Source organism: Podarcis muralis, chromosome 5 (genome assembly GCF_964188315.1).
Source record: "Podarcis muralis chromosome 5, rPodMur119.hap1.1, whole genome shotgun sequence".
NCBI lineage: Eukaryota > Metazoa > Chordata > Lepidosauria > Squamata > Lacertidae > Podarcis > Podarcis muralis.
In genome coordinates, this window is record NC_135659.1 from 7,706,600 (window position 1) to 7,733,981 (window position 27,382).

The 27,382-nt window shown below is 43.2% G+C and overlaps 1 protein-coding gene across 5 annotated transcripts in view; it reads left to right on the forward strand.

Moving 5' to 3' along the window:
- The window catches only part of RASAL2 (RAS protein activator like 2), a 233,948-nt gene that overhangs the window by 46,634 nt on the left and 159,932 nt on the right, over nt 1-27,382 (forward strand). For 2 of the 5 annotated variants that reach the window (XM_077928232.1, XM_077928233.1), the window contains exon 1: nt 25,232-25,892. The exons of 1 other annotated variant lie outside the window; for it this stretch is intronic. In XM_077928232.1, coding sequence (XP_077784358.1) covers nt 25,328-25,892 — 565 coding nt within the window. In that variant the 5' untranslated portion in view covers nt 25,232-25,327. Of the gene's footprint in view, nt 1-25,229; nt 25,893-27,382 lie in introns of those variants that run through there. 2 more of the 5 variants (XM_077928231.1, XM_028732351.2) reach the window with 2 other exon arrangements.

Sequence of the window (27,382 nt, forward strand, 5' to 3'; positions counted from 1 at the left end):
GCAAGCCCACAGCGCCACCCGCATCCCACATTTAATACATATATTAAATATACATCTATTGAAGAAAATCCTGACATCCACTTGGTTTACCTGTATGGATAAAAAAAGACATAACTAACATATTTATGGTGTGAGAAGGGCCTATTTCTTTAGGCAGTAGGGAAGGCAAACCTTTGTTTGCTTCTGTTCTTCCCATCGGAAAGTGTAATAATCTGTTGGTTCTCTCAGCAGCTTTTGATACCATTGACCATGGTATCCTTCTGGACCATCTAGAGGAGTTGGGAATCTGGTGGCGCTGTTTTGCCGTGGTTCCGCTCCTTCTTCCTGGGCCATGTCCAGAAAGTGGTGTTGGGGGATGCTTACTTATGGGATGCCTCAGGGCTCTGTCCTCTCCCCCATGTTTTTTAACATCTATGTGAAGCCACTGGGAGAGATCATTAGAGGGGGTAGGGAGGTTATGCTGGGTTTTCACTAATATGCAGGTGATACCCAGCTCCTACCTCTCCTTTACATCAGAACGAGTGAAAGCAGTGAGTGTCCTGTGAGTGGTAGTTGGAGGATGGATGGCAGTTAATGGTTGAATCCTGACAAGACAGAAGTACTGTTTCTGGGGGAAAGGGTGTGAGTGGGTGTGGGGGGACTCTCTGGTCCTGAATGGGGTACCTGTGCCCCTGAAGGACCATGTGCTGTTGACTGCAAGCAGCCTCCCAGACCAGGATCTGCATTGGCTCCAGGCACAATTCAAAGTGTTGGTGCTGACCTTTAAAGCCCTAAACGGCTTCAGCCTCCATGACCCTTGGGGTCCCTTCTAACTCTACAATTCTATGATTCTGTGATTTTACAATTCCCATCATTCAGCCCAGACACTGAGGTCAAGCTCCAAGGACCTTCTGGCAGTCTTCTAACTGCAAGAAGTGAAGTTACAGGGAACCAGGCAGAGGGCCTTCTTGGCAATGGCACCCTCCCTGTGGAACACCCTTCCATCAGATGTCAAGAAGATAAAGAACTATACAGCTTTTAGATGACACCTGAAAGCAGCCCTGTTTTTAATGTTTGATGTTTTATTCTGTTTCTATATATGTTGGAAGCCATTGAGAGTGGCTTGGGCAACCCTACCAGATGGGCAGGGTATTATTATTATTATTATTATTATTATTATTATTATTATTATTATTTTATTTTTATTATTATTATTATTATTAGTAGTAGTAGTAGTATTTATTTGGGAAGCAACCTGTCTACTTTCCTTTAATTTGTAGAGGGTTGTTTTGCAGCATAGCCATAATTCAATGTTATCTAGTTTTTAAAATGTATTAAATTCTGCATGTGCTGGCAAAAACTTTGAACCAGCATTTGCACTCTTAGATTTCAAAAAAGCATTTAGGTCTAAAGCTAAAAATAAAAATAAAAATTAGCATTTTGAAAAGGGCTGCTTGGAAAGCTGCACCACAAAAGAAGAATTTTCAATGCTCATAGGCATTTGTCTCTAACAAATAGTAGAGAGAACAACTTGAATGTAGATCTTAAACTTCAGAGAGGGCATTGTGGATACTGCTATTGATGGTACAAATATTTGCATTGAAGAGAGTGGGATTGGGAAAGCAAGGGGGAAATAATTTATATAGGATTTAGTTATTCTGATGCAAAATGTGCAGGTTTTTTCTGTCCGATGTGCAGTGATTTCTGTCCGATGAGCCAGATAGGCTGTTCCCGCCTTTGAGTGTTTTCAGCCAACGGGTGAATCAGAACAGTGCTGAGAGGTGTTGGGACACCAGGCTACAGTATAGAAATTCCGGGGGTCCAGAAGAGCTGCTGTTTTCCCGACCCTTTTAGCTTACTTTCCCCCCCTGCTTCTGTCTCATTTTTTAGTTCCTGAAATCTCTGTAGTTTGTCCTTCCTTATTTCACAGCAACCAGGACGCATCTTTTCCTGTGGTGGCTTTTAACATCTGAAAACCCAATCCACATACAGTGTTCTAGGCACAGAAAAGCCTTTTGGCAATTCTGGGATGGATTATGGCCTGTTTTATATTTTGGCTAATTGGGAAGCCATTTCTAATTACACTTGTAGAAAATGTTCTAGCATAGGCTTTTGATAATACATTAATAAGGTTAAGAGCTATAATAATTATTGTACTCTTGTACACTTTTAACGGAATGGTATCATTATTTTTAGGGATGCGGGTGGCGCTGTGGGTAAAAGCCTCAGCGCCTAGGGCTTGCCGATCGAAAGGTTGGCAGTTCGAATCCCCGCGGCGGGGTGCGCTCCTGTTGTTCGGTCCCAGCGCCTGCCAACCTAGCAGTTCGAAAGCACTCCCGGGTGCAAGTAGATAAATAGGGACCGCTTACTAGCGGGAAGGTAAACGGCGTTTCCGTGTGCGGCTCTGGCTCACCAGAGCAGCGATGTCACGCTGGCCACGTGACCCGGAAGTGTCTCCGGACAGCGCTGGCCCCCGGCCTCTTGAGTGAGATGGGCGCACAACCCTAGAGTCTGTCAAGACTGGCCCGTACGGGCAGGGGTACCTTTACCTTTATCATTATTTTGCTGAGATTCCTTCCTGCAGAATCCTGATTAAAGCTAGTGTGCTATTCTCCCTTCTCTGTCCAGCTTCCTGTTTTGCCGCAAGAAATCTCATGCTACTGGCAGTTCTACTGTGTCCTCGGTGATATTCTTGTTTTCAGAAGTTGAGTCAGGTTTCTTGGTGGTTCGTTTCTGCCTTTGGTCAGTTCTTCAGCCTCTCTGTGGGAATTACCAATGCATACATACCCAAGGACTGATGCACAGTTTGAAACGCTCCCAAGCACATTGGCAGCCTCCAGGTCCAAGGCATTGCACTGCATTTTCAGGTTAGCTAGGATTCCTGTGGGCTGCGTCACTGGCAGGAGTGTGAAAGCTGCCACGAAAGGAGAGGCTGGAAACTGCTGCACACTAACTAGAGTTAACAATCCGTACAAGAACCCTGGAGCTTGCTGAAAAAGAAACCTCTGTAATCTTTTCTGAAGGTTTCATTTTAGACTTGGTAGCAAGGTTTTGTGCATAATTTAGATGGGGCCGCAGCCATTGCAATGTGTTCATTTCTGATTCAACCGCATTTCTTATTGCCAAAATGGAAAATGTTAATGAAGACCCCAGTTTTCATCTGTTGTTAAATCTGAGCCTATATCAATCCGTAATATTGATCTGGACTACATCTGTAACTGTATCTGCAACCAAGAGTATAATTCAGTACTGTAATGTCAACTTTTTGTTATATATATTTACAATAGTATTTAGATTTTAACAGAAAATAGGTCAATAATATAGAAAAGAAACTGAACGATATAACCTAATATCTAATGAATATATTCATGTAAAAGAAAAAAAATTATGATTTCCCCCTCAATCTGTCTTAAAATCTACCAGTCAGTTTTGTATATTCTGTTAACATTTCACAAATGGAAAATAGGGACGCTCTGTACCAGACTGAGTTGGACAAGGGATGGAGTCGTTTAGCTCAGTAGCCTGACATAGCAGACAGTGGAGAAGCCAAAACAATCTACACTCAGATGTGCCACAAGCAGGAAGTGGGAACGAGAACTGCCGTACACCCAAAAAGTGCTCCAGTTGACACAAGCACTGAGACAACTACAGTCCATACAACAAATCAGAACATAAAAAATGCATTGCCTTTATTTCATTTAGGGCAGCCTTTCTCAACCTGTGGATCCCCAAATGTTGTTGAACTACAACTCCCATCACCCCTAGCTAGCAAGGTCAGAGCTCAGGGATGATGGGAGTTGTAGCCCAACAACATCTGGGGACCCACAGATTGAGAACCGCTGATTTAGGGGATATTGATCCCTTTTAACAGCAGATGAACACAGGGACATAGGAATAACAGACATAGAAAGATCTGTTGTAATATACAGTTACTGATTCACATGAAATGATTAACCTGAGCCCAGAGCTCAGGTTGTAAGTTGGTGTGGCTTAGCAGGCTCTCAGCAGCTTCTGCTCTCCCTCTGTCAGTCTTTTTACTTAGTGCTTCCTGGGACAAGCAAGGAGCCATGCAGTCAGTGGCTCCCAGCTGCAAGGAAAACCAAATGACCAGAATCTTTCCAAAAAGGGAGATTTAACGCCTGCATCTTTGCATGATCCTTTTTGTAAGGAAACCAAGGAAACCTTTTCCCATCCTTATTTTACTACCAGTGAATGGAGACTTCTTTGATGATCCTCTGAGTAAAACATTCAATTATTTGGAAAGCTAAGTGTCTGTGATTTATTCTAGCCTAAGCATTTTTGTGGGAAACATTTGTTTAAAGGTGAATGAGGGCTGATGAAGATCTAACCAAGTTTTAATGTGCTTGGCGCAACTACCATTGTGCTTCACTCTTCTACTGGACAGTAGAAGCTCTCTTCCAGAGCTCTCTTCCCAACAAGATCAAGCACTGGAACTATTGCATGGAATTCTTTAAAATATGAGGCTGCCTCTAGGCTGCTGTTGCCTCTGTCACTCTACACATTTAGAATTAAGTAGCAGGGCTCACAAGGATGTATTTCCGGGGGTTGGACTAGATGACCCTCAGGGTCCCTTCTAACTCTGCCATTTTATGGGCTACCTCTCCCCTGTGTTAACATCCCAACCACACAGCAAACCACAACCAGAGTTCACAAGTGTTCTGTCCCCTCCAAGCAAAAATTTTATTTTTACTCCACACTTTCTTTTACCCCATTCCTTCTGACAGTCGAGCTGTCTTTGCCTATTCACTTTTACCACACGCACCCTCCTGATTTCTGTCCTGACTTCAATAGGTTTTGCTCCAGGAGCATCTTCAGTACTGATTCCATGGAACAAAAAGTACTTTTGAGCATGTGCAGAGTGCTGTTACCTGACAGTTGCAGTCTTCAGGTACTTAACACTCAGGAGCAGATGTTTCAGAATGAAGAGTTAGCCCACAGTCCTCTTCCCTCCACACACAAAAATATACACCCCTGCTTTTCTACCTCTGCCCTTTTCCCTTGCTGCAGTTAAATAAATACATTTATTTCCCTTTCATTATAATAACTTACCAGCAAAATGGAAGTATGCCCTTCTAAATTTTTAAACTGTCAATATTGATGCAATTTATTAATAAGAGAGATTGGAGGGCTGAACCAAAAATTTCCCTAGCACAAATTCCTTCTGCCCTCCACCCCCTTCAGACTACAGTTATAACTCCAGTTCTTTCTTATATTTCTGTGTTTTGAAGCAAGTAGATCCTACTTTGCGGACACTGAAGCCATGTTGTTTATTGGTCTCTTCTTGGTAACACACAGGAAGCTGACATAGCAGGTCAGAATATTTGTTGATCTGACCGAGCATTGGTCTACTGTGATTAAGGCAAGACAGAGAACTGCCAAGTTCAGTTCTTTGCAATGCTTATTACACTCTGCCTGGTAGAAGACAGCTAGAATGGTGTGGTTGCCTGTTGAGTCTAGGGAGTCTGTGGTGCAAATTTGTGCAGTTTTAAGTCAGAAGCAGACTTTTGGGGATGACTAATTTCCCCAATTTGGTCCCCGATCAAAGTTGGGCTTTTGTTGTAACAGCATCTGGAACCTTTCCTGCTTTTAAGTCTCACTGGTGCTCCCAGTGGATTTGTCCTCTATAACATAATTTTCCGTTATGACTTCATTTTCCATTAACACAACAACGTGGAACATCTAGCAATAAAATGTCTGGGATGGCAATGACGCATGATGTCACAGGCAAGGCCAGAGGCTATTGTTCCACACGGTTCTTTCAACATTACGGTTTTGAACTCGGCAGCACATTCATTCGGAATGACGGATAAACTTGCCAGGGCAACCCCAAAAAATGCTGTGTCCCCTTCCCACTGCGTTGGCACGTAAGGTCCACAGTGTTCTTTTCTGCCTTGTCTCTCCTACCAGCGCCAAAATACTTCAATTCCTTCTGACTATTGATGTGCATTTTCAAGTGTTGTTCTATGATGTGTATTTAAAGCCTAACTTAAATACCACTTCTGAAAAAAATCTATTTTGCTGCTCTTTCTGGTGATTAGAGTGTTCTTGCTATGCTTTTTTTTTTTTACGTTGTCAGACGTAGCCCCTCTGTAGAAGGAAAATCAATTTTATAGTGAGTGAGACCAGGGTTTTGTGCTATATTTTTGCACTGCTGTCTGTCTCTCTGTCCTTCTGTCTGATACAAAACAAAGAGCCTCAAATGCAAAGGCCGCACTTGTGTGCAAATCTAGTTGTTACAGTCATACCATGTGGCTCCCCTTTGAGGATCCTCATACCACCATATACTGGATGGGGCTGTTGCGGGAGTCTCGTAATCTGGGGAACCGGGTTCGCGTCTCCGCTCCTCCACATGCTGGGTGACCTTGGGCTAGTCACACTTCTCTGAAGTCTCTCAGCCCCACTCACCTCACAGAGTGTTTGTTGTGGGGGAGGAAGGGAAAGGAGAATGTTAGCCGCTTTGAGACTCCTTAAAGGGAGTGAAAGGCAGGATATCAAATCCAAACTCTTCTTCTTCTTCTTCTTCTTTAGCTGCTCCAGCATCTTTCTCATCACTGGCTTCCTACTCTGCTATTTTGATGCTGCTTCCTTCTTCTATTTTCCTTATGAGCTTCCACAACATCGTTTATAGGCTTGCCACTTGGACTCTTTGTCCCAGAATGACTCCCAAGTCAGTAATCCCCCCCCCCCGCTTTACATATTACTGCACATAAAGGCCTTCGAATCCATTCCCCCACCCCTGTTTCCTTTCTTTGAACGTTGCTTTAGTAGACCCTGTCCTCTTCGTTCTATTCCCCTAAAAAAAAAAAAAAATTTTTTTTAAATTAAATTTTCATTTTATAAAATTTAAACACATCCTCATTATCCACTTTACTTCTTTTGCTCTTAACAGCTTAACAACCCCCCCCCCCTCGCCTCTTGGTTTCAAAGTTCATCTTTATGGCATAGCATTTATGCATTTTCCAATTTAGGTTTCACTCATTTAGAATATCACAATTTTTAAATGAATATGAAACGGTAAGAACAATTATCATTACAGTCATACCTCATGTTACGTTTGCTTCATGTTACATTTTTTCAGTTTGTGTCCCGCGGCGACCCGGAAGTACAGTGGTACTTCGGGATGCGAACGGGATCCGTTCTGGAGCCCCATTGAACAGAATGTAAGACGCAACTGTGCGTCTGCATGTGTGTGGGTTGTGTTTCGCCACTTCCGCGCATCCGCGTGATGTCATTTTGACCGTCTGCGCATGCGTGAACGACGAAACCCGGAAGTAACGTGCTCCGTTACTTCTGGGTTGCAGTGGAGCGCAACCAGAAAATACTTAACCTGAAGCGTATTTATCCCGAGGTATGACTGTACCGGAAAGGGTTACTTCCGGGTTTTGCCGCTTGCGCATGCGCAGAAGTGCTAAATCGTGCTTTGCGCATGCACACAAGCACCAAATCGCACCACGCACCTGCGCAGATACAGTGCTTCAGGTTGCAGACTTTTCATGTTGTGAACGGGCCTCCGGAACGGATCCCATTTGCAACCAGAGGTACCACTGTATAAGTTTTCTTACAACCCTGCTAGTGTTGTTAGTTGTTTACAACGGTTCCTCAGATATTGTATAAATTTGCTCCAGTCTTTTTGGAAAGCTTGATCACGCTGGTTTTGGATTTTTCCGGTCAGCTTTGCCAATTCCGCAAAGTCCACCATCTTCACCTGCCACTCTTTTTTGGGGGGTATTTCTGACTTACCCTGCATGTCAAAGGGAGACAAGTGCTCTGCAGCCTGACCTTGTTCACTGTCAATGGGGTCTTTGGCAGGTACGCACAGAAGTGTGGCATAGTTGTTGCTGCCTCCTCACCCATGTCTTCCTTGCTTCTTTAAAACACATGGAAACAGCAGCCTTTAAAAAATCCCATGTAGGGCCCGGTTGGGTGGGCAGAGCATCGGCAGGGTGTGCCTCGCAAGCCACAGGATATGGCCTGGCCTCTGTTGCTTTGTCTCCTGTTCTCAACACTGAGTTAGGAGAGAAAGAGCTCTGCCTGCTCTAGGGATGGCTCTGTGAAGTACAGGCAGCGTTGCTTGATCTCAACACTGTCGGACTCAGCATTAAGTCTTGGAGATACTGTTGTTTTTTTTAAAAAAATCCCTGTGTCTGCTCTTAATCTTTCTCCAAACAGCAGGCACAGAATGAGGGTTCACCTGCATGTACCCTTAATAATAAATTGGACTCTGTTTACATGTGCCCATCAGATACGTGGCTGGCCATCAGTGAGGGCCCTCAAGCCCAAAAATGTTTGCCAACCCAATGCAGAAAGAGTAATCCGTGTCTTGAATCTATAAATTTTGTAAGTTTTATTTATCTATTTATTTGCCTATTTATTTATTTTGCTTCATAAAATTTTGTAAAAACAAGCAAACAAACCACAAACCACAATGTGGATTACAGAAGACCAAACAGTAAAATGTAGAAAAACTCGCAACTACACAATTTAAATACCAAAACAGATTAAAATTACCTCGGCTTTCTAAGCATCTGGGTAGGCTTGTCTAAACAAGAATGTTTTTAGCAGGCCCCAAAAAGAGTACAGCGAAGGTGCCTGCTTGATCTCATTTCCCCATTTTAAATTTACCTTCACTTCTTGTCATGTGCCAACTAATAGGTGTTAAAAGTGACAATGGATGTTGTTTTATATCTTCCCACCTTCTCCATACTAATGTCTAGCATCATCCTAATTATTTCTCTAATATGCTGATGTGCTTGTAAACAACACGTTTTTCCAAATGTTAACTACTGTTCCCTGCTGCTGTTCTCAGAGTAATTAGTAGAGATAGTGAAAGTTTATATTAAATGTGGGAAGACTGTTGTTATGATTTTTCATGCGGTTGTTTTATTATCATTATGTTGTGTAAATTATGCTTTTAATGTTGTACCCCAACCTGGGATCTTCGGATAAAAGGTGCTAGATAAATTTAATAATAATAATAATAATAATAACGAAGATCATGGCCACTGGTCCCATCACCTCCTGGCAAATAGAAGGGGAAGAAATAGAGGCAGTGAGAGATTTTACTTTCTTGGGCTCCATGATCACTGCAGATGGTGACAGCAGCCACGAAATTAAAAGACGCCTGCTTCTTGGGAGAAGGGCAATGACAGGCCTAGACAGCATCTTGAGAAGTAGAGACGTCACCTTGCCAACAAAGGTCCGTATAGTTAAAGCCATGGTTTTCCCAGTAGTGATGTATGGAAGTGAGAGCTGGACCATCAAGAAGGCTGATCGCCGAAGAGTTGATGCTTTTGAATTATGGTGCTGGAGGAGACTCTTGAGAGTCCCATGGACTGCAAGAAGATCAAACACATCCATTCTTAAGGAAATCAGCCCTGAGTGCTCACTGGAAGGACAGATCGTGAAGCTGAGGCTCCAGTACTTTGGCCACCTCATGAGAAGAGAAGACTCCCTGGAGAAGACACTGATGCTGGGAAAGATGGAGGGCACAAGGAGAAGGGGGCGACAGAGGACGAGATGGTTGGATAGTGTTTTCGAGGTTACCAGCATGAGTTTGACCAAACTGCGGGAGGTAGTGGAGGACAGAGGTGCCTGGCGTGCTCTGGTCCATGGGGTCACGAAGAGTCGGACACGACTAAACGACTAAACAACAACAACAATAATAATAATTATACATTTCACCCCACTTTTCCAATGCATGTTTACACTTTTCAAATACCCTCACTATGATACAAAAAGCCATTAACCTACCTTGACTAATCTTCTCCCCACTAAACCCAGCATCTTTTTCAGTGTCCTCTCCTGCCATTCCCCAGTTTTCTATGGCTACTTGCCACTTCTGTGGATTATTACCATGAGCACAAATAGTGCTGGAAGGAGAGGAACATGAAGGCTTAGAACAGGCATAGGCAAACTCGGCCCTCCAGATGTTTTGGGACTACAACTCCCATCACCCCTGACCACTGCTCCTGTTAGCTAGGGATGATGGGAGTTGTAGTCCCAAAACATCTGGAGGGCCAGGTTTGCCTATTCCTGGCTTAGAAGAACATGTGATCATTTCATGTATGTGGCTGGACTCTGCCATAGAAATCTTGCTTGTGATGTTTCCTAGCATGCTTCTTTCTGGACAAGAGATACTGAAGCATGCAACAGTACCCAGTGGGTAATGCACCCCACCTCGGTGTGCGTGTGCTGCCCCATCCCACTCAACATCATCAATTGCCCTCTTTCTTCTGTCGCTATGTATCTGAACACTGTCTTTCATCTATTAACTGGAGTGTCTCCTTGTTTACCTTTGGAAAGAAAAAAAATGCCAGCCATCTTAAAAGGTTGCTCAGGCAGCGGCCTCCCGAGAATGCAGAATACTGTAAAGGTCCTGCACAATTTTTAATGAGCAGATTTAACTGCCACAGCTAACCTCTTGCCTCGAGGCGTCTGTTTTATGCTGTTAATAAGGTCACAACTACCATCAGATTTGAGTTTGGGGACCTCGTAGTATTGAGCAGAATACAAAATACTCATGGTGCGGAAGGAGGAGTAGGCGCCCATAAGCAACTGAGGAAGGGGAGAGTAAAACTGACTTGTTTTGAACTCTATATGCGATACTCAAGAGATAGAAAGTGGAGCGAAAATTCCAGGGGCAATGCCACAGATTAATCTGAAATTGGCATCTGAAATTGGAACATGTCAGAAGTGAAACTTTGTGTTCAATTCTGCGATTACAATAAATTATGGAAATGGTTGTAAATTACCAGTTGTTCCAATTTGCTATGATGATGATGATGATTATTATTTATACCCCGCCCATCTGGCTGGGTTTCCCCAGCCACTCTGGGTGTCTTCCAACAAAATATTAAAATACAGTAAAATACAGTAATGATAACACCTTGGAAATATTTAGAAATACTTTTGGGAGGAAATAGTGGTTCTTTGTCACATGATTAAGATGGAGGGTTACAAAACTCAGTAGCTTTCACAAATATTATGATTGCTGAATTTTTTGGGGGGTGGGGGTTAATCCTTTCCCCACTCATACTTCTTCCCAGACATCCATCTTGCTCAGGGTTCTTTGAGGCGGATACTCAAAGATATTCAAAACTGAGCGCTGCATTCTCTGTTTTCTATAATCCCAGGGCTGCAGTTTTTAGATATCTTGTCTATGTGTGGTAGTTGAATGCATGGATATAATAATGGCGTCCAGGACGTCACCTGCCCAATAGTGCAGAAACAGAAGCTGAACATGAGGTCAGAAAGAGGATTTTTCAATGAAGACTTTGATATTTATGCACACCATAATTATTCATTCAGATGACTGAAAGGTTTCCATTTTAAGTTGTAATAAGCTGAATTTTGACCAGTATTAACTGTACTTCTTGAATTTTGACCTCATGTTGGCCACGGTATGTCACTTAATTTTGTGGGTTAAACGCTTTTGAACACGTGACACAAATTTATTTCAATAGGGCCTTTGGCTATCAACCATATCTTTGGGGCATGGCAATTTTATTGGATTCAAGAGGGGAAAGATCTGAGTGTACATGGCAGCTAAATATCATTTGGAGACAGTGTTATAGCTTCCTCACTTTCTAAATATAGACAGAGATTATTGTGCAGATGTTGCTTATGGACAGGAAGTGTGTCCTTCCCCTTCCTACATGCCGTCTAGGGTGTGTTTGAAGTCAGCTGTACAATGTCCTGCTGGCCTGCTGTGCTTCTCTTTTAATAGCATATGTTTGATATGGAGTCTGCTTGCATTGGCAGGCCTCTTACGTTTGATAGGCTCTATGTGGAGGATGTGGCTTGTCATGACTGTATGAAATGAGGAAAGGAGCTCGGATGAAAAGCGGTCTGTTTTTAATTTTTATTTGAGCAAGACTAAACCTAGGCAATGACAGGCCTAGACAGCATCTTGAGAAGTAGAGACGTCACCTTGCCAACAAAGGTCCGTATAGTTAAAGCCATGGTTTTCCCAATAGTGATGTATGGAAGTGAGAGCTGGACCATAAAGAAGGCTGATCGCCGAAGAATTGATGCTTTTGAATTATGGTGCTGGAGGAGACTCTTGAGAGTCCCATGGACTGCAAGAAGATCAAACGCATCCATTCTGAAGGAAATCAGCCCTGAGTGCTCACTGGAAGGACAGATCGTGAAGTTGAGGCTCCAATACTTTGGGCACCTCATGAGAAGAGAAGACTCCCTGGAGAAGACACTGATGTTGGGAAAGATGGAGGGCACAAGGAGAAGGGGGGCGACAGAGGACGAGATGGTTGGATAGTGTTTTCGAGGTTACCAGCATGAGTTTGACCAAACTGCGGGAGGTAGTGGAGGACAGAGGTGCCTGGCGTGCTCTGGTCCATGGGGTCACGAAGAGTTGGACACGACTAAACAACAACAACAACAAAACCTTATCCTTAACACTAAGGCGTGCTTCACGTATGACATTTCTCTTACCTGGATGCATACTGGTAGGGGCTGGGAGGTGGGAAATAAACATCATTTCGGACTGTTGTGACAGCCAGTTGACCAATCAAATATTGTTAGATTCACAGTGAAGCCACGAAAGCCACTGTGAATGTAGCACAGACATCCCCAAACTCAGCCCTCCAGCTGTTTTGGGACTACAATTCCCATCATCCATGACCACTGGTCCTGTTAGCTAGGGATGATGGGAGTTGTAGTCCCAAAACATCTGGAGGGCCGAGTTTGGGGGTGCCTGATGTACCATGTCACTGATCCAACCTTGTTATGTTACACAAATTCATTTAACTTTTTTTTTAAAGTGACATTATTAACTCATTTGCTGTTGTAGCTATTGTAAGTATCAGATATATTGCTTCGTGCTAATATTATTTATTTATTGCAAGTTACATCAATTATTTAAAAATAGCTGTTCTTTGTTTTACTGGTCGTTTGACCCTAATCCTCTTTTGACCGTTCAAGGTGTCCAATTCTAGCAGATATTCTGTTTCAGAATATGTCAAGATGTCATGGAAAGTCACAGTTGTCTTAGATTTTCAATGTGTATCCTGCATGTGGCAAAATGGGTGTATTCACTACCTTCCCAGATGATAGGGTACATGCCTTTCCTACATCCATGCGAGGGAAAAACATCCTGACACAGCTTACTCATGCTGGCCACATGACCTGGAAGCTGTACGCCGGCTCCCTCGGCCAGTAAAGCGAGATGTGCGCCACAACCCCAGAGTCGGCCACGACTGGACCCAATGGACCTTTAGCTTGTTCAAAGTGAACAGAATTTTGAACTGCTGGAGAAATGGAAGTATTCTGTCTCATTCAGTTTTCCTTGTTTGAATAATAACTGCAAAGAAAGAGAAGGCAGAGGCGGCTTTTGTTTTTAAAGACTGCTTAAACAACTTTATTTTGGTGAAAGATTACTCAGAACAGCTATTTAATTTACATATACATTTATTCCAGTTTTTATCGTATGCTCTCTGCATATGTTAATTATTAGTTGCTCTGTTGTTACAATCAGTGGTGGGGTTTTTTGAGGAAAAATAGATGCCGGTACACACCACACACCAACCAACACCCCCGCCACTCACCCCCCCCCCCCCAGCTTTGCCTCTTCCTCCTCCTCCATCGCCGCTGCTTCCTGCGGAAGGCACAGCCTCCTGGAGGTTCTTCGGTGCAACCCTTATGATTGCCAAAGCTCCTTCCAGGAAGGTGCCTGACGATCATAAAGGTTGCGCCAGAGCAGAGGCGCTTTGGCACAACTCTTGCTATCCCCAGAAGGCGCTTTGACGATCATAAGGGTTGCATCCAAGCACCTCTAGGAGGTGAGGAGGGGGAGCGAGTGAGTGGGAGCAAGAGGCGGTAGCAAGATGGTGGCAGTACGCCTTTGTAGTAGTAGTAATAATAATTTATTATTTATACCCCGCCACTCTGGGCTGCTTCCAACAAAAAATTAAAAATACATTAAAACTTCAAACATTAAAAACTTCCCTAAACAGGGCTGCCTTCAGATGTCTTCTAAAAGTCAGATAGTTGTTTATTTCCTTGACATCTGAGGGAAGGGCGTTCCACAGGGCGGGCGCCACCACCGAGAAAGCCCTCTGCCTGGTTCACTGTAACCTCACTTCTCACAGTGAGGGAACTGCCAGAAGGCCCTTGGTGCTGGACCTCGGTGTCCTGAACAAGGTGGGTGGAGGCGCTCCTTCAGGTATACTGGGCCGAAGCCGTTGGTACCAATGTGTACCAACAGAAAAAAAGCCCTGGTTATAATGAAAGTTAATCATAACAGAAAAATGGGCCAAATAAATAAATGCAGTGGGAACAGTTGAACTCACACTAATTTCATTTCTTCGTTTTCCATACTCTCTTGGATAGCAAATGTGATAAAACTTAGCAATTCCTATTTGGATTCCTTTTGTACAGGACCAGCGCTGACTGTTTTTCTGCCTCTCCCTTATCAGGTTTCTCTGGATAGCGTTCAATTTGCACAGCCTGAGACTGTGTACAGGATTTTTGGAGAGGTGAGACTGGCACACTTGCGCTCCACACTTGCCCTTCCCTGCTATTTTTAGGGCAGCTGGGGAAGAGGGGCTCACCTCTAAGGCAGTTGTGGTAATTAATGCCTTGCTGAAGGGTTAAATTAAACAACTTTGCTAATTTTTGATTTTATTTAACAAGGTTCTTGAGTGTGGCAGATGTTGATCCATTTCATTATGGCTTGCAACTTGATTTCGGGATTGAAACTTCCTTAGATGCTATAGTGATGATCTGTGCCAGGAGAAAGATGGGGAGTGTGACCCTTTTGTTTTGTCATAGAGCTCTCAGTGCTACCAGCTGTAATGAGCCATGGTGCCCTTTCAGAACTGCTTTGCTGGCGTAGGGCAGGGATACAGTGTGCAGCTTGAGGGTAGGTCTGAGAAAATACTTCTGGAAGATATCTACTCTGCTCCATGGATGATAGTTTGCATAGGCTACCACTGGTATGCATCTTGTCTTCTGCATTGTTTAACTTCTAGACTGAATCCAGCTAAGGGGAAAACAGGGTGGTGTAGTGGTTAAGAGCGGTAGTCTCGTAATCTGGGGAACCGGGTTCGATTCCCCGCTCCTCCACATGCAGCTGCTGGGTGACCTTGGGCCAGTCACACTCCTTTGAAGTCTCTCAGCCCCACTCACCTCACAGAGTGTTTGTTGTGGGGGAGGAAGGGAAAGGAGATTGTTAGCCGCTTTGAGACTCCTGAAGGGGAGTGAAAGGCGGGATATCAAATCCAAACTCTTCTTCTTCTTCTTCTTCTTAAAGAATAAAATCTGATTTTTGATTAGTTTTCTTTTAATTGCACACAGAAAGTTTCTCTTAAGGGTTTAATGGTTCAATGTAGCTCCCCATCCCTCATCAGTCAGTGCCCAGCAGGTTAGTAATTTCTGCCCCAAGCTTTTGAGACCAGAGGGTAGTGTATAAAAATGGTTTATAAGTATTATAGATAAGTCAACCCTCTCCTATTCACCTAGAAGATCTCTTAAAAGTCCTTGCTTTATAGCCCCTTTAGGTTTTCCAGTAGTGTTCCTTTTCTGAAAATAAGGTGAATGATCAGTGCATGCTTTCAGAAAAAAGGAAACTAGCATCACTGTGTAAAAAGGTACAAAAAGGTAATAAAATTGCTTCTTGCTAGAGCCAGTGTGGTGTAGTGGTTAAGAATGGTGGACTCGTAATCTGGTGAACCGGGTTTGATTCCCCGCTCCTCCACATGCAGCTGCTGGGTGACCTTAGGCTAGTCACACTTCTCTGAAGTCTCTCAGCCTCACTCACCTCACAGAGTGTTTGTTGTGGGGGAGGAAGGGAAAGGAGATTGTTAGCCGCTTTGAGACTCCTTAGGGTAGCGATAAAGCGGGATATCAAATCCAAACTCTTCTTCTTCTTCTTGTGTTACATAAGCCAGGAGCACCGATTGGTACCAGATGTTCTACCATTAGGTAAAGGGACCCCTGACCATTAGGTCCAGTCGTGGCCGACTCTGGGGTTGCGGCGCTCATCTCGCTTTATTGGCCGAGGGAGCCGGCGTACAGCTTCCGGGTCATGTGGCCAGCATGACTAAGCCACTTCTGGCGAACCAGAGCAGCGCACGGAAACACCGTTTACCTTCCTGCCGGAGTGGTACCTATTTATCTAGTTGCACTTTGACATGCTTTCGAACTGCTAGGTTGGCAGGAGCAGGGACCGAGCAACGGGAGCTCACCCCGTCGCGGGGATTTGAACCGCTGACCTTCTGATCGGCAAGCCCCAGGCTCTGTGGTTTAACCCACAGCGCCACCCGCGTCCCCGTTCTACCATTAGCTAAATCTTAAAAGGGAAGTGCAAACTGTACAGTTCAAGTTCTAATTAGACCGGTGAAACAGTGGTATGAGAAACTGACCTTAAGCTATTTGTGTATGCAAATGAATTTGCATGCACTTTTTGTGCCCTCCCTCCTTCCCTTCCTTCCCATGTCAATTTTCAAATCATATTGATGTAAGTTAGAGCTGCGGTGAATATTCACATGTTTCAATAATTGGGCAAACAATGGTATTTTCAGGCTCTCTCTCTCTGTGAAACGATTCCAGAAAAAAGCTTAATTTATGTGACTTGCAACTCTTTTTAGTTTCTGTTTACTGCTGCTATTTCTCCTAAATGCTGTTGCTTCAGTACTGTTGGTGCCATTTCCCCCCCATGTCAGCCATTTGGTGAGCCATGCATGGACCATGAAGATTCTGCAGTTCTACATAGCAGGCAGATTTGGCTAGTGAGGATGGCAGTGAGAGGCAGTAAATTAAGAGTGAGGACAAAGCTCCTGGATCATCATTGCCCTTGCTCTCAGTAAACAAAAACATTTGCTTTCTTCCGGAGTAACCTCTGAAAAACTATTAGGTAGAGCTATGTGTGCTTTTTGATGCTGTAACCGGAAATGTGAAAGCGTCCCTTCCACTTCAGTCATCCTAGTGCATAACATTGCCTTAATTTTGAAATGTAATAAGAAAGGTAATAAAAACTTTTGCATCAAAAGGCTAAAAAAACGAGTCTTGGAAATGAACATCCAGTATCCTTCCCTATTTCACCTAACCATTATATTGTTCATATAATCGCCATATTTAACGGAAGTCAAAGTGAAAGACAGACAATCTATGATTATGAGAGATCAGAGAACAAAATAATAAAAATCATGATTGAAGACTGAGCTAGGCTTATCCTCCCATCTGTCTCATTAAAATACTTAACTGTTCTCTGTGTTTGTCTTCCTGAAAATCAGCTTAGCTTCCTGATTTGTGCAGAAATGTTGAGTTGCATCTGTGACTGCTTACAAATTGATCCAGTCTGTGAATGTGGTTTCCAAGAGATAAATGTCAGAATCACTCTTGGAAACTTTGTTCTTTGTACAACACTCATCCGAGACTCTTTTCCTTACATTCCAGCTCCTAAATCTGGTCAGTTCTCACTCAAAAGACCTTTTAATGATGATACTAGCAAAATAAATGTTTTAAAAGGCAACACTCCACTTGACCTTATTTGTTCTTATGTAGCTTGTCAGGTCTGATTTTTTCTAATAACAATAATAGCAATAAAAATAATGGTATTATTTATACCCCACCCATTTGACTTGGTTTCCCCAATCACTCTGGGCGGTTTACAGCATATCTAAAAACATAATAAAAACATCAAGCGTTAAAATCCTTCTGATACAGGACTGTCTTCAGATGTCTTCTAAAAGTTGTGTAATTCTTTATCTCTTTGACATCTGAAGGGAGGGCATTCCACAGGGCGGGTGCCACTACCGAGAAGGCCCTCTGCCTGGTTCCCTGTAACTTTGCTTTCTGCAGTGAGGGAGAAGAAGAAGCTACAAGACTACAAGAAGAAGCCTCAGACCATTTAAGGGATCATCTCTTGACTTTCCTCAGGTTATGAGTTACTAATGGTGTGCTTTAGGGACTGGACTCTAATAATTTTCCATTAACCTATGACAGCCTTTAGGAATCTTAGATCTGGGCACTGCACAATTTTAGCAACATCACTGCAATCAGCTTAGGCAGGTGTGTTGCAGATGAACATGCAAATGGTTTAATTGCCTTGGTGAATGCTTAACTGGAATGGAATGGGGGACTCAAGAGACCGCCATCTTGAAAGCGCTTCTGTGCCAGCTAGTAAACATGAGCCATGGACTATGGACTCTTCTTCACAACCATAGAAAAAGTTATTATTTGATCAAAAGGCAAAACGGTTGTGGCTTTTTGGCTTTTTCCAACCCTGGACACATTGAAACTGAAAAAGTGACCGTTGCTTCCACCTCTCTTAATTATTTCCACTCAGCTCCTCTGCTGGCATTAGTCATCTCCATGTGACAGCAGATATGGGTCTCTATCGTTTGGCTGCCCTAATCTCAGCACCACCTTTTAGTATCGTCACCAAAAGCTTGTACAGAAAGAAGGGATTTATCTTGACTTGTCGAAAGCTTCAGTCAGGACTGGAGTCATGGTTCCAGGTTGTTCCAGTGAATACCAAATCCTGCTTGCTTGCTTGCTTGCTTCCAGTTCCACTAATAAATAATAATAATAATAATAATAATAATAATAATAATAATAATAATAATAATTTATTATTTATACCCCGCCCATCTGGCTGGGTTTCCCCAGCCACTCTGGGCGGCTTCCAACTGAATATTAAAAACAGTACAGCACCAGACATTAAAAAGTTCCCTAAAGAGGGCTGCCTTCAGTTGTCTTTTAAAAGTAAAATAGTTGTTTATTGCCTTGACATCTGCTGGGAGGGCGTTCCACAGGGCAGGCGCCACTACCGAGAAGGCCCTCTGTTTGGTTCCCTGTAACCTTACTTCTCGCAATGAGGGAACCGCCAGAAGGCCCTCGGCGCTGGATCTCAGTGTCCGGGCTGAACGATGGGGGTAGAGACGCTCCTTCAGATATACTGGACCGAGGCCGTTTAGGGCTTTAAAGATCAGCACCAACACTTTGAATTGTGCTCGGAAACGTAGTGGGAGCCAATGCAGATCTCTCAGAACCGGTGTTATGTGGTCCCGGCGGCCACTCCCAAGTCACCAGTCTAGCTGCCGCATTCTGGATTAATTGCAGTTTCCGTGTCACCTTCAAAGGTAGCCCCACGTAGAGCGCGTTGCAGAGTTCCTCTGAGTTAGCAAAGACATGGATCTATATTGACCCTGTTCTCGTACAAAAATAATGACTTCATTCTCTTTGCTGGAAACTGGCAGTAAGTATTTCTTTCCATTATTATAAAATGCTTGGATAGAAACATCAACAATGAGCCATGCATCAGAGAGCAGACTCCCTTGAGAACCGAAGATACCAGAGACGGATTCCATCCGTGATGATAAATACTTTGGCTACCTGTTTTGAAACATTTCTAAGCCATGTTGGGGCTATAAACTGAAAGTACTGTAGTATGAAACCCAGCCACTGTCAAAGTAAGCCAAAGTCCGTCCTTACTGTTCTAGTCTGTTCTATTCTGAGGAGGTGAAAGCAACAAAAGCCAAATCCTATGCAAGCATAGGCGGGGGTGGGGTGGGGATTACTGAAGTCAGTAAGATCTCAACCAATCTTTATTTTGTCCAAAGACAGCAGAATTAATAACAGCAACGTATACTACATCAGCACCAAGGGGCGGACGCTGTAGATGAAATTAAAAATTCCCTATAAACTTATTTACATTAAAAATAGCACTCCTTCAGCTAAAATCTGTGATCCAGAGTTTAAAGTCTAACTTTTTAACCATTTCCCAAATGCAAGAGAACTGCTAGTACATGGGTAGCCAACATGAAACTCTCTAGATGTTGTTGGACTACAGCTTGCATGATCCCTGATCATTCTGGCTCCAGGGACACTTGGAGTTTGTAAACAATATGCGCAATTTGTAAATGAGTCTTTTGACTGAATGAAACACAAATATATGTGGGATTTTCTGTGTGGCAGGGGTAAGACTAGATAAATTGTGTGTGCAAGTAACTTCAAATCAGATTAGGACAGCCTCCTCATACCTGGTGCTACTCCTGCTATAGAGTTATAATCCAAAATATCTGTTGGGAAGCAGGTTGAGGAAGGCTGGATTAGGAGATGAGGAAGGAGAAACCTGACCACTGGTCCTGTTAGCTAGGGATGATGGGAGTTGTAGTCCCAAAACATCTGGAAGGCCGAGTTTGCCTATGCCTGGAATCATACAACCGGCAGCAGATACTGGATGTTAAATGAAGCTGGTTTTAAGATGTCAGAGTCATGCTGATCTAGATAAGTGTGTCATTTGGCCTTACACAACTCAGTTATTTGGGAGCATTGGATGAAAAGAACAACACCTAAGCCAAGCTTCAATTGTGGGGAAGGGCCGCTGGGGGAGGAAAGCTTCATTGTGCTGCCTCCCACTAGCACAGTTATTTTGTTGAATCTAGCCCCTTATTTTTTATTACTTTATACACTGCTTATATACCACATGGCTTCTAAGCAGTATATAGTCAATTAGAAAATATAAATGATATAATAAATCAGTTATAAAATCCATACATCATTAAAATAACGTACAATAACAATTCCATCAGAGCATTAAAACATCCTTAATTAAAATTCATAATAAAGGAAGCCAGTCAAAAAGCATGACAACTAAATGTAGTTAAAATACAGCTAAAAACAATAAAATCAGAAGTTCAGGATCAAGGGAATGCTTGCTAAACAGCGGTGACTTCAGGAACTAGTTGCGTACCAATATTGATGAGACCTCTTGTAATTCAGCTGGGAGGGCATTCCGGAACACTAGTACCCAAAATGTAAAAGCCCTTTTCTGTGTCACAACAAGTCAATGATGAATTATGGTCAGCACCAGGTTCGAGAAAACTTCCAGAGAAAACATACAGTACCTTGATGAAAAAAGCACAGTGGTGCCTCGCAAGACGAAATTAATCCGTTCCGCGAGTCTCTTCGTCTTGCGGTTTTTTCGTCTTGCGAAGCACGGCTATTAGCGGCTATTAGCGGCTTAACGTTTTGTCTTGCGAAGCAAGCCCATAGGGAAATTCGTCTTGCGAAGCACCTCAAAAAACGGAAAACTCTTTCGTCTAGCGAGTTTTTCGTCTTGCGAGGCATTCGTCTTGCGGGGCACCACTGTATAGGATACGGTAAACAATTGTCCCCCAACTATCCCAGGCTTTCATTGATGTATCTTCAATTTCAGTTAAATGAAGAGAGTTGAAAAAATATTTCCTTTTGACTTACTCCAACAGCCGATTTTTATTTTAGAAAACAGTGACAGCATGAAATGGGTCTCATCAAACGACTTCCCTGCATGCCACAAAATTGCTTGCATTTTGTAGTTCCTGGATTGTTGCCAAGTTTTTTGTCAAGTTCTGAAACCAGGCACAAGACAGTTGATTGCCTCCTAAGCCTCATCATTCCATCTTGTGTCTTCTAAGTCTCCATCTACATATGTTGGATCAACTATAGGGATTTCAGTAGGACACAAGCAAGATCTTCGAAGGCAGGGAGGTGACTATATACAGGCTATAATGCAGGTTACAATACAGGCTATATTGGGTACATCCTAAGAGGATCTGAAATATGAATATTGGTATTTCTCTGCTTCTTGTCTACGGCCAGAGAACTGGCTTGCACTGGTTGAGAGGCCAGAACCACTAATCCCAATTGTAGAGATTTCTAGAATGTCCTGTTGGCAGTTGAAACGAGTTTTCCAGATGTGGTGAAAGTAGCAACGGAGCAAAGAAGGAAACACTTTCTTCCCTTTAGCAATCTGGTAACTCCTTTCTTCTCTCCCTGAATTCCCCTGTGTGGGTTCTAATGGGACTGCTGACTGAGGAGGGAGAACTGGCAAAGCCAGTGGTTCTCAAAGGGTGTGTGGCAGGAGAGAATGGCAAATGTGTTAGGAATCAAAGGCAATCAATGACACATTTAAATATTTCAGTGCAGTATAGTATTGAAATCTCTCTTTTTAAATTATTTGCAGAATCTGGATAGATATCTTTTCAAAATCAAGCACTGCTAGGAGTTCTTTCCTTTTGTTTTCCAGTGCATTCCTTATCAATAGAAAATTTGGTATGGTGCAAGCAAGCAAATTTTAATTCTTAAAATGTGGCCTAGAGAAAGAAGTTTGAGAATCGCTAAGCTTTCTGAGATGGTAGCTGGTATATTAATCATGCCTTGGTCAATGAATGTTTTGACCAGAAATATGGTGACCATTCTTCCTGACCGCTTCACTTAGAAAGTACCAGTTGCCAGGCTCAGTTTTTCAGTTGATAGTGGTTACTGAGCACTTGATAGGAGCTCATCATTTTCTCCTAAGTTATGGTTTCTCTGAGGGATGGTGATTCATTGTGATAGATTAGAGAGAGCCTATTGATTAACTTTAATATTGCTTGGCTAATAGTCCATTGAAGTTATGTAATCGAGTGAACAATTCATATAATATGTTTGTCGAGGGTGCACAATGAGATGGTTATATTGAATATTCCAGTCCTGGCGTAGATGCTCGGATAATATAGCTCCCCAGAGAAGAAAGTATACCAAGCGATTCTTCTGCATATCCCACTTACATCCAAAGCCCACCCCCTTGGTTATGTTTGAAGGTTCCTGAATATCAAGTCAAGAGTAGTCATAGTACCAGGTGACCTAGACTGTTGTCAGTCTTAAAACTCCTCCGGGGGTGTCTTGCAGCCACTCTCAGATTAACCACCCCTCATTTGGGTTGTGGCTGCCACCGCAAGTGAAGCTGTTTTGTCCAGAACAATCTATTAAACAAACTATTTTGATAATTTCTTAGTGTACAATGGTAGTGGCAGCAGTTGCCTGTCTACATCCACTCAGAGATTAAATTTAGTTGGCCTGAAAAGATTGTGAAAGGCAACAAATTCTTGCTTCTAAAAGCAGTTACACCAGAGCACACATGGGAATACATAATTTATTTCGATATAAGCTTGTATCAATTAAGTGATTGATTTAATAAGGTAGCTTTTAAAAGAAAACCTATTAATATTAATGCAAATGTAATCTTGTCTAAGGCTTTGCCGCCAGGCTTGCTTAACAAAGTCATATGGACCAATTTTCATGCATCATTGTGTGATGCTGAGTAATCCAGACTAAACCGCAGTGAATATGGATGAGACAACAGTGAATCACTATTAGGATACTTGGAAGAAAAATTTCCCAGCAGCAATATGCCAGTTTTATTTCTCTTCCGTTTTTGATTTTCTTTTTCTCACTGACTCTGATGAATTGAATTGACTTTTGTGCGAACTTTTCCTTTTCCTTTAACATAGAACCAATAGAACCAACAAATCAAAATATTTTCTTAAAAACTAGAAAAGAATCTTTAATCTTTATTAAACATTTTAAAACTTCCCTATACAAGGCTGCCCCTGTCGCATAACTCCATACCCTCCGACATTCCTCCAGTGAAAATGGTGATGTCCTAAGGAAAAGCGGGACGTTCCAGGACAGCTTCTGTAAATCTGTGACTCTCTCTGGAAAATAGGGACACCTTGAGGATCTGAGTTAGTACTAGTACGACTGTGACATTTGTCGCTATCCTGTAAATAGCCCTGAGTTGATTGCTGGTGGGAAGAACCAAGTGACCCCCCTTTTAGGATACAAAATTCAATACAGTGGTACCTCGGGTTAAGTACTTAATTCGTTCTGGAGGTCCGTTCTTAACCTGAAGCACCACTTTAGCTAATGGGGCCTCCTGCTGCCACTGTGCCGCCGCTGCACGATTTCTGTTCTCATCCTGAAGCAAAGTTCTTAACCCGAGGTACTATTTCTGGGTTAGGGGAGTCTGTAACCTGAAGCGTATGTAACCTGAAGCGTATGTAACCCGAGGTACCACTGTAATGTGCACTCGCACACACAAATGAACTAGTAAGGATTGTTACGATATCATTGGCAATGCTGATTTATCCTGTTCTTTTTCAGATTAGGCTGTGGCACTGCCTAGTCCGCCCTCTCAGCGTTCTGCAAGCAGAAGGCCCCACATTCAGTGGGATCTCAGTTATTTCTTCCAGCAAGGGCTGTTTTCTGTGCCCATTTTCTGGTGGGAGAGGGAAACCAAATATAATGTGTGGCCTTGTTTGAGGAGAGTATCTTGGAGGCTTCAACAGCATCACTATGCAACTGATAAAAAAGCGATAGCTTAAGAATCTGTGATGGATTGGTCTGTTTTTATTAGTCTGCCAAACTGCATCATTCTTTCAAATAACCAAACTCTTTTTTTTATTATTATTCTGCAAGGTTTGCCAAGGGCCTGTCAGCCTTTCCATTTGAAACCCCATATTTTCTGGGGTTTGTGAGCACATTGTTTCAATCTGCTCTGAAACTTGGCTTGTGCCGATTAGCAGATATGTTTTCTTAGCAAATTTAATATGGTAAGCTGTTCCTTAACTTGTTGAGGTGGCCGTTTTTCTTTTACTTAACTAGATAGGGGTATTACTTTCCAGTCTACTGACTCCAATTAGATTTATGAAAACAAAAACCCTGCTCACTTTAAAAATATGCACATTCCCATGTTTCGCTTGCCACAAGATCTGGCCTCAAGAGTGGTCTGCTTCTTTACTTTGGTCAGTGATTGACTAAACACCACCTACCTCCCCTCGCTTAACTCCTCCTTTGTGCATATTTTCCTTTGGTGTATTTGCAGGGTTCTTCGTTTCAGCTCCTCTTTCCTTTCCTCTCCTTCAATCCATATGCATCACTGGAAGAATTGCTGCATTGAGTCCTCATGGATTTGGCATTACTTCTAAGTACTATTCTGGATCTGAAGATAGGGATGGTAACAACAACTATAGATTAAATTGTTCAAGGGCTGAACTATATCCCGTCTCTCTTGCTTTGAAGCCCTCATCTTGATGCATCCTATTTTTATAATCAAGACTCTTGTGGGTGTCAGTTTAGTTCTACTTGATCTTATGTGGAAACTAAAGGTACTTTCACGGTCTATTTTTAATTCATGGTTACAACATGAGAGGCAGAAGTACAATTTGCCCGGCACTTAATTGGTGGGATTTTTTTTCTGTTTTTTCTTCTTTTTGTCACTTCCTGAAAGTCTGCAGCTGAGATCTGAAACCCAGGAACTGAAAATTAGCACCACAAGCTGTCTCTTAATCACAAGAGAGAAGGTTCTGTATCTGAATACCAACTGTGCTTCACTATAAACACAGAGTTGATGTAAGGTGATGTAGAATTGAGTCTGAATGGTACCTGTTCAAGAAGAACGTTGGCCACCGCTGGAAGGAAGTTGCTTGGATGGTAATCTTAACAAGTAGGAGCATGTGCGCCGAAGTAAGTGTAAGGTGAGGTAGCTGAGCGTGAAAGGTTGAAAATGAATGTGTTTAAAAAGCGCCCTGGTCCCCCTGCACTTTTCCAGAGATCCGTGTCGGTGCAGGATGGTGATTGTACAAAAGTGAGAGCTAGTTTGAAGGACTACCATTGGTGCTATCAAGTGAAAAGCAAGAGGACTTTGGAAGAAGCAGATTCGGATTTAGGGAAGCTGCTTGGAACTTACCGATGGCAGACTCATCCCAGACTTCCGTGGAAAGTGGCCAAGAGGCCAGATGCAGCAGGGACTGCCGAAGAGCCTTTGACAGTGTCCACGTTAGTTGCTGACAGTCACCAAGAAGACCCAGAAGAGAAGGCTGTCATGCCAGCAACAAGGCCATTTCGGGTTCCTTTCTGCAGATCTTTATCTGAACCTGCCCCGCACTGGAAAGAGAGGAACACAAAGCCACTTCTGCAACCAGAGTCTGGGGAGCAGGACAATTATTTTGTCCGTGGCTTCTTTTCTACAATCTCCAGCAGCTTTTCTAAGGTGCTGAATCGGAAGGGGGAACAGAATGCTGCCGTGACAAATGAGGGAGTGGAGAGTAGTCAGATGGATTTGACTGAAGGTATTATTTTTCTACTTTCCCTAATGTTCTGTGAGTGAATTACTTGTTTCATAGGGACTGTGTTAGTGTGCAGTGTCCTGTCCCCCCCCCCCCGAAATAGCCAAGGTTTTTCTGCACTTCCATTGGTCATTTTGTAAAAATAAATAGTATGAAGAAGCTGATTTGTGTTCTCTGATTTGGGGGGGGGGGGCAACTAGCCTTTCCTCTCCAATGTATTGGAGCTGTTTAGTGTTGACTTGTTTGTGTAGCACAGGCAAGAACCCTTTTGCACAGATTCAAAGCATGCACGACTATGCGCGCATGCATTGCCACAAACCCAGAAGTGGCAGGAAAAGGGGGTGGGGATGTTAATGTGCTTGTACGTACTCTGCCATCACACACAATAACCTGGAACCCCACCCCCACCCAAACCAAGGGTTGCATGTGCAGTATATACTGAATACACAAAGTAATACAATTTAATGGAGTCATACCATCTAGTTGTGTAGTAAGAAGGTGAGTTTTCAAATATCCCAGTTTGTTATTAATCAGCATAAACATGGTTGTTTAGATCAGTGGGCCTCCAGCTGTTTTTGGACTACAACTCCCATCATCCCTAGCTAGCAAGACCAGTGGTCAGGGATGATGGGAATTGTAGTTGAAAAACAGCTGGAGGCCCAAGGTTGGGAAACACTGGCTTTAGATCAAGGGATTTTTACTTGGGTGTTAAGCTGTTACAGCAAAGGTGATTGGTGCAAATGCTTGTCAGGAGTTCTTCAACCTTTTTAGTGCATAGCCATTAACCGTCCCTTATTTGGCGGGAAACTCCCTTATCCCAGCGCCGTTTCCCGCTGCTGTCCCGGATTGATGATGCCACTTAAATTTCCCAGGTTTCATGCTCGCCCGGCTCAGGAGGGAAGCAGCGGCTCGGGGTCCTCTGCCTTGAGAGAGTGAGGGAGAGAGTGCGCACGAGCTGCCGCGTCTCCGTCTCTCCTTTTTCCCCCTCAGGGGCGCGTCGTGAGGAGACAGGTGGCAGCGGGCGGGCAGGCGGCCCCTCTCTTGCAAGACTTCTGCTACGCTGCCAGGGGAAGCCGGAGGCAGCAGCGGCGGTGGCAGCTGAGGAGGCGGCCTGAGGGAGGAGGAAGAGGAGGGAATGGGGAGGGACGCATTTCAGCTTTAAATGTTCAGTTGAGAAGAAAGCCGTCTCATTCAAACTGCAAAGAAACAATTCGTAAGCATTTCTCCCTGTTTTCATTGAGGTCTTGCGCCATCAGGAACAACCAGTAGCCCTTAGATCATGGCTGGGTTCATTAAACATGCTGCTCTCACTGGGTCTCACTGGGTCCAGTAAACATGCTGCTCTCACTTTGTAAAGCACAATAGCCAACTAGGTGATACACAACAAAATAAGGAGCTAGTGGGTGCAGCAGCTTATAGCACCGCTTGAAGTGGTGGGATTTTTAATTTTTCACAATATTTTCAATTACTATTCTTTCCACATATCTCACTTA